The 6,936-nt window shown below is 39.0% G+C and overlaps 1 protein-coding gene across 1 annotated transcript; it reads left to right on the top strand.

The window, feature by feature from the left end:
- The first annotated feature begins 3,228 nt into the window (after nt 1–3,228).
- On the top strand, nt 3,229–5,118 carry LOC121727003. Its single transcript, XM_042114669.1, has 2 exons — nt 3,229–3,441; nt 4,524–5,118. Exons 1-2 carry the CDS (start codon nt 3,267–3,269, stop codon nt 5,078–5,080), a joined length of 732 nt encoding a protein of 243 aa, XP_041970603.1. The 5' UTR covers nt 3,229–3,266; the 3' UTR covers nt 5,081–5,118.
- Nucleotides 5,119–6,936: the final 1,818 nt, after the last annotated feature.

Genomic DNA, 6,936 nt, shown 5'->3' on the forward strand with positions numbered 1-6,936 from the left:
GTTGCGAAGATGTATAGGCAAGTCCTGGTGCGCGAGCAACAGCGCCACCTGCAGTTAATTCTCTGGCGAGACACTCCATCGGAGCCTCTAGGGATATATCGTCTAAATACAGTCACTTACGGTACCGCATCTGCTCCCTTTCTTAGTGTACGCTGTATAAAGCAGTTAGGCGTCGAATCTAACAATCTCGACGTTCAGAGAATTATCAAGGAGGATTTCTTTGTAGACGACTTAGTAACGGGAGATGATGATAAATCTAGGTTATTGTATTTATGTAATAAAATCGCTCAAACATTACAGTCAGGATGTTTCCCACTTCGAAAGTGGACATTCAATTTTATGCACAATGATTTAATGTCATCTCATGATTCGCTTGAGCATTTATGTTTAAATAATAACAGTAGTTCTAAAACTTTAGGCATAGGCTGGCTAAATATGTCAGATGAATTTTATTTCAATACGCTTTATGATTTTGATAGTAATTCACAAGTTATAACTAAGCGCTATATTTTGTCACACATATCACAAATATTTGATCCTCTTGGACTAATTAGTCCATGTATCATGCAGGCTAAAATTATTTTGCAGCGTCTATGGCTGTTAAAAATTGATTGAAACGATCCAGTTCCAATTGATGTCATTGCGATATGGAATAGATTTGTGTCGTCGCTAAGCGTTCTTAATAATATAAGGGTGCCGCGTTGTGTACTAGGTGATAGTTCAAATTATACGACTATTGAACTACACATATTTACGGACGCTTCACAATTAGCGTACGGTGCTTGTATTTATGTTCGCACTATAAGCGATAATTCAAATATTTCTGTGCGTTTATTATGCGCTAAGGGTAAGGTTGCACCTCTAAAACCGGTAAGCATACCGCGCTTAGAATTGTGTGGTGCATTGTTAGGAGCTAGATTATATGATAAGGTAATTTCATCGATTCATCGTAAATTCGATTGTGTTGTTTTCTGGACAGACTCAACAATAGTATTAGGATGGTTGCGCATGTCTCCTAATCTGTTACAAACATTTGTCCAAAATAGAGTAGCTGAAATACATGAACTCTCGGGAGTCTTGCCGTGGCATCATGTTAGCGGGAAACACAACCCGGCGGATTTAGTGTCACGTGGCGTGACAGTCGATGAACTCGCTAAATCTAGATTATATTGGTCAGGGCCTGAGTTTCTACATGATAAACACTTCATTAGCACTAATATATCTCACCCTCCTCATGTTTCACCAGAGTTGTTGCCGGAGACGAAGCGTAGTTGTCATCTATCGTTTATCGCTACAAATACAATATTTATTAATTTTGAAAGGTTTTCAAATTTTCTACGCATGGTACGCGCTATAGCTTATATGTTACGATTTTTGCACAATGTTCGTAATAAAAATAATAAACGTACGGATATTTTAAGTACTAATGAAATTATAGAATCTCAAAATTTATTAGCTAAAATATCACAATTAGAATCTTTTCCAGTCGAGTATAATTTATATATAAAAGAAAATAAGGTAAAAGATAATCACTATTTATCAAAACTAAATATTTTCATGGATAGGGATAAAATATTGCGCGTTGGAGGCAGACTAACTAATTCCAATTCATTTTCATATACCAAAAAACATCCTATTTTGTTAGGTAGTAATCATAGTTTCACTAAATTGTTATTTCGCTATGAACATGTTAAATTGTTACACGCAGGTCCTCAAGCGCTATTGTTTAACATACGTGACAATTGGTGGCCGATAGGAGGTAGAAATTTAGCTCGAAAGGTAGTACACGAATGTATTATTTGTAAACGCCTCAGAGGAAAGACTCTCACTCCTCAGATGGGAAATTTACCCACTGAGCGCATAAGTCCTACATATCCATTTTCCAAATGTGGAGTGGATTACACCGGGCCAATTTTCATGTTAAACCATAAAGGCAGAGGAGCTCGTAAGGTTAAATGCTATATTTGTCTATTTGTATGTTTTGTTACGCGGGCCATACACCTGGAGCTTGTAACCGATCTTACATCGGATGCCTATTTATTAGCTTTAAAACGTTTTATTTCTCGCCGTGGAAAACCATACGAGATATTTTCTGATAACGGGCGTAACTTTGTAGGTCTTATGAGCGATTTCGCCAAGTTTTTGTCTAAATGTAGTTCTGATATTAAAGATTATGTTTCTAACGAACAAATTAAATTTCGCTTTATCGTACCTTATGCTGCTCATTTTGGGGGTCTTTGGGAGGCCGGAGTTCGCTCATGCAAGCACCACCTTCGTCGAGTAGTCGGAAATGCGAATCTCACTTATGAGGAATTGAGTACAGTCCTGGCACAGATCGAAGCTGTTCTTAACTCTCGCCCTCTTTCGCCAATGTCAACTGATCCTAATGATTTTTTACCTCTGAGTCCAGCTCATTTTCTTATCGGACGCACCCTAACTTCACCAGCGTGTGAAAACTTGATGGAAGCTAATACTCTACGGCTTACTCGCTATCAAAGAGTGGAGCAGATGAGGCAGCATTTTTGGTCAAGATGGATGAAAGAGTACATCTCGGAGCTTCAATCCCGGACAAAGTGGAAGGCAAACGATGACCATCTTCTACCTAACACATTAGTTGTCATTAAAGACGACAACCTTCCCCCGCTAAAGTGGCACTTGGGCCGAATCGTTAGTCTGATTCCAGGGAAGGACAACATCACTAGAGTTGCTGATATTCGTACGGCATCTGGGATTATCAGGCGAGCATGTACAAAAATTTGCCCTCTGTTTACACCAGACGAGAATAATTGAAAGTCACAACTTTCAAGGCCGGGGCCATGTTCCGGCGTTTATGCGATAGATCCGACGTACACGACCACAGATAATAATTATTGTTCACGAACCTTTCCCGTCCCTTTGACAGCTGTCACCTGTCAGCTGTCACTCTGTCCATGATTCTTGTACAATTTTCAAGCGCACAAGCAAGTTGAATAATTATCGATTGTAATCTTTGTAATACAAAATTCATAAGTCACAAAAGGTATTTAATTTGCAAATCCATGTTAGGACGACAAAGTTCTTAACAATAATTATGAATTAATTCAATACTTACTTTTATATAGTTTTCATTCCAAATTAGGTAATTCGTTTTGAATTTTTGGGAAATTGGACAAATTAGTAATGGCAATCATGTCACGCGCCCGCACCGCGCACCTCGCCGCACTCCGCAGTACCGCGCGTGATTCCGGAGGGGAGCGTCACGCTTTCGCGCACGTGTTTTGTACAAAATGGAGGTAGATATCGATATTGATAAATTAATAGTGGAAGTTCAAAAACACCCAGCTATATGGAACTCGAAATCCGCTGAATATAACGACAGATTTGAGAAAATAAAACAATGGGAGGCAGTAGTGAACTCATTGATAGATCCGTACCTATCGATCGAAGAAAAGAAAGTATTAGGTAAGTAATTTCAAAGTTTAAGGGTCAATTCACACGCGGGCAACAAAAAATTCTCCGTTACCCATTATTCAGAAATTATTTAAAAATTGTATGCCACGCGAAATAAATTACTTCTGTAAAACGTCTTAAAGGCTTAGAAAACCTTTTTGATTACCCTTAAGTTGAAAATCGGAAAGAAACAGCTTTTGTGACAAAATAATTGTATTGTAGTTTTTATCATTGTGGTCCTACAGAAAATAATATAATGGTTTCTGTACATTTTGTCACATGAAGGGCCAAAGCACATAACCGCCTTGCGGCACCGCAACGCAAAAATCGGCGGCAAAATCATTCAAAACTCATATTAAGAAAAATCTAAAGAATTCCACTATAGGCGTTATGGTCCAGCACCGCAAAGCGCTTATGTTTCATACGTGGGAGAGCCATGCTTCGGCACGAATGGGCCGGCTCGACCGGATAAATACCACGTTCTCACAGAAAACCGGCGTGAAACAGCGCTTGCGCTGTGTTTCGCCGAGTGAGTGAGTTTACCGGAGCCCCAATCCCCTAACCCCGTACCCTATTCCCTTCCCTACCCTCAACTATTCCCTTCTCTTCCCTTCCCTACCCTCCCCTATTACCCTATTCCCTCTTAAAAGGTTGGCAACGCACTTGCAGCTCTTCTGATGCTGCGAGTGTCAATGGGCGACGGAAGTTGCTTTCCATCAGGTGACCCGTTTGCTCGTTTGCCCCCTTATTTCATAAAAAAAAATGTTTTATATCCCTATATAATTTATCTAGATGACGTCCGCAACTCCGTTGCGCCAAATATCGTTTATCGCTCGGGAATCGTACCTTTTTGCGGGATAAAAAGTATCCTTTGTCCTTTCCCGGGACTCAAAGTAACTTTAAACTAAAAAACAACAAAATCGGCTCAGCGGTGTGCCGTGAAGAGGTAACAGACAGATAGACACACTTTCTCATTTATAATATTATATTAGTAAATTAGTAATATTAGTAATTAGTGTATTCGTAAATATTTGTAAATTAGTAATAAGTAAGTATATTAGTAGGTATAATGAGTGTGGATAATGTTGTTGCAGGACATATTGTACAAAAAAGATGGAGGACGATTCGGGACGCTTTTGTTAAACAGCGAAGAGAACTAGCTCAAGCTGCAGAGGCCGGCAAAACTATCCCTAACAAAAAAATTTACAAATACTACAAACAACTTATGTTTCTTATACCTATAGTGGGATGTAATACTAGTACATCGACTACTGAATCAGTTCAAGAAAACGTGATTCACATAGACATAGACGCAGAAGATGTGCCACAAAGCAGCAGCAGTGTCCAATCCCCCGCGTCACCTCCAGCAAAAAAGATTAAAAATGCTGACAAAATTGAACGCGAACTTGCAAATGTTCTTAAATGTACACTAGCGCAAAAGTATGGGGAGAATGATCCTGATCGTCAGTTTATGTTGTCGTTGGTAGAAGATTTAAAAATGGTACCTCCGAGATTAAAGTCGCAAGTGAAGATGAATATACTGAAATGTATCATGGAAGCCCAGAGAGAAGAAGAAGTGGCGAGGGAGCAAATTCATCAAGAGGAATACACAATAATTAGTTTACCTGATAATGTAAAACATGAAGCATAATATTATAATATCATTATTATTAAAAAATACGTGTGGTGCGGTAAAGCTATCGCATAGCATTTTATATCAACTTTAAGGGGGTGACAGACGTGCGAGTAAGTACGCGGACTTATGGCTCGACGATCTTAATCACCTGTGTGTCAGCAAAGAGCTGCGAGCCGCGAGCCTGGGGGCATGGTAATCCAGTGTGAGCGATTCTCGTGTGTCACCGACGCGAGCCGAGAAAGTTCGCGAACTTAAAACCCGCGCGTCTATCAGGCACTTTAAAGCAATTGTAATTCGCATAGGTACTTCTAGTCGCACATACAAACACCATGCCAAAGTCTGGCAACTTGGGTTGTTAGGTTTTTTTGTTACGCTTGATTCGGTCACAGCGCTCAAACCTCGCGATAAACGCTATGCAATAGTTTAATAATAATAACTAATAGTCAGGGAGCCCTAGAACAATTTTTTTTATTACTAACAATCTATTTTTTGTGGGTAGCTTCATTTTGATAAGACAAACAACTTTTTTATCTGTGAAAAATCTTGAAAGTGGTAGATAACAGAGATAGAAAGGATTTCATATTTTGATTTCATGGTCCCGTACCGTAGTCAACCAAGTTTTGTTGATTACAGAACCCTAAAACGGAACCCTAACCAGCAGATTTTTTGTATATTTGTAGGATAATAGTTATTTAATTTAAGAGTAACATTGTCCTACAAATAGAACAATCCATATTTTAGGACCATCATATCAAAGTATGAAATCCTTTCTATCTCTGTTAGCTACCACTTTCAAGATTTTTCGCAGAAAAAAAAGTTGTTTGTCTTATCAAAGTTAAGCTACTCACAAACAATTAGCTTGTTAGTAATAAAAAAAAAATTAAATTGTTCTAGGGCTCCCTCACTATAAGGCCCTGCGGGGCTAAAATGGTCACAATTAGCAATTCCTCTCAAGAAATTCAGCAAATGAGTTGTCAAAACTGTCAAACTGACAAATGTCAAATCAGTACAAAAATACAGAAACGAATTGCAAGCAGAGTTGCATTTTGCGATTTTAGAAAAATCAATCAAATTATGATTCATATCGTGATTCTTCAAAGCGACCATTTTAGCCCCGCTGGCCGCTGCGGCCATCGAAATTATGGTGTGGTCGCTGGCCGCCGTGCGCCCAAGTGCGCGTGGTCTATGGGGGTTTCATACTAAGGTGATTATCTCGATGGCCGTCGCGACCTGGCCGCTGCGGTTTGGCCGCTAGTGCACGCCCGGGCTAAGGGATTGACTGACAGACTGAAAAAGTACTGTTATTATAAAATAGCCCCTAAGTAAGAACATTACTCTGCTGACTGGTCCTATTATTTTGTTGATTGCAAAATACATAGAATAATATTATTAATGTTAAAGTGGATGTTAGTTTTTTGATTTTTGTAATGTTTAATGGTCAATTCGAGTGGTGATCTTTATTATGGAAATAAAATAAGATACATTTTTTGTAATTGTCAGTCTTATTATTGAACTTATTTACTGACTACACCAGGGGTTCCCAATCTTTTTCAGCCTGCGGAGCACTTACAAGTCAATATTTTGTCACGGCGCGGCGCCCTACTTTATCTAGCTATTACAAAAAGATACATAAATAAACACATTTAATGATTATAGGTAGGTTAAGCAAGTAAATAATAATAAACAAATATTATTCTTCTGCCTGCTTTGCATAATTCATTTCATTTTATAATAATTGTGGTAATGGATAATGATGGAGGATCGACTCACGGCGGCGCCCCTCTTGCCTTTCCGCGACGCACCAGGGCGCCGCGGCGCACAGTTTGGGAACCCCTGGACTACACTAATTGTACTATGTATTTAAAATCTAT

Source organism: Aricia agestis, chromosome 5, assembly GCF_905147365.1.
Source record: "Aricia agestis chromosome 5, ilAriAges1.1, whole genome shotgun sequence".
Lineage (NCBI taxonomy): Eukaryota > Metazoa > Arthropoda > Insecta > Lepidoptera > Lycaenidae > Aricia > Aricia agestis.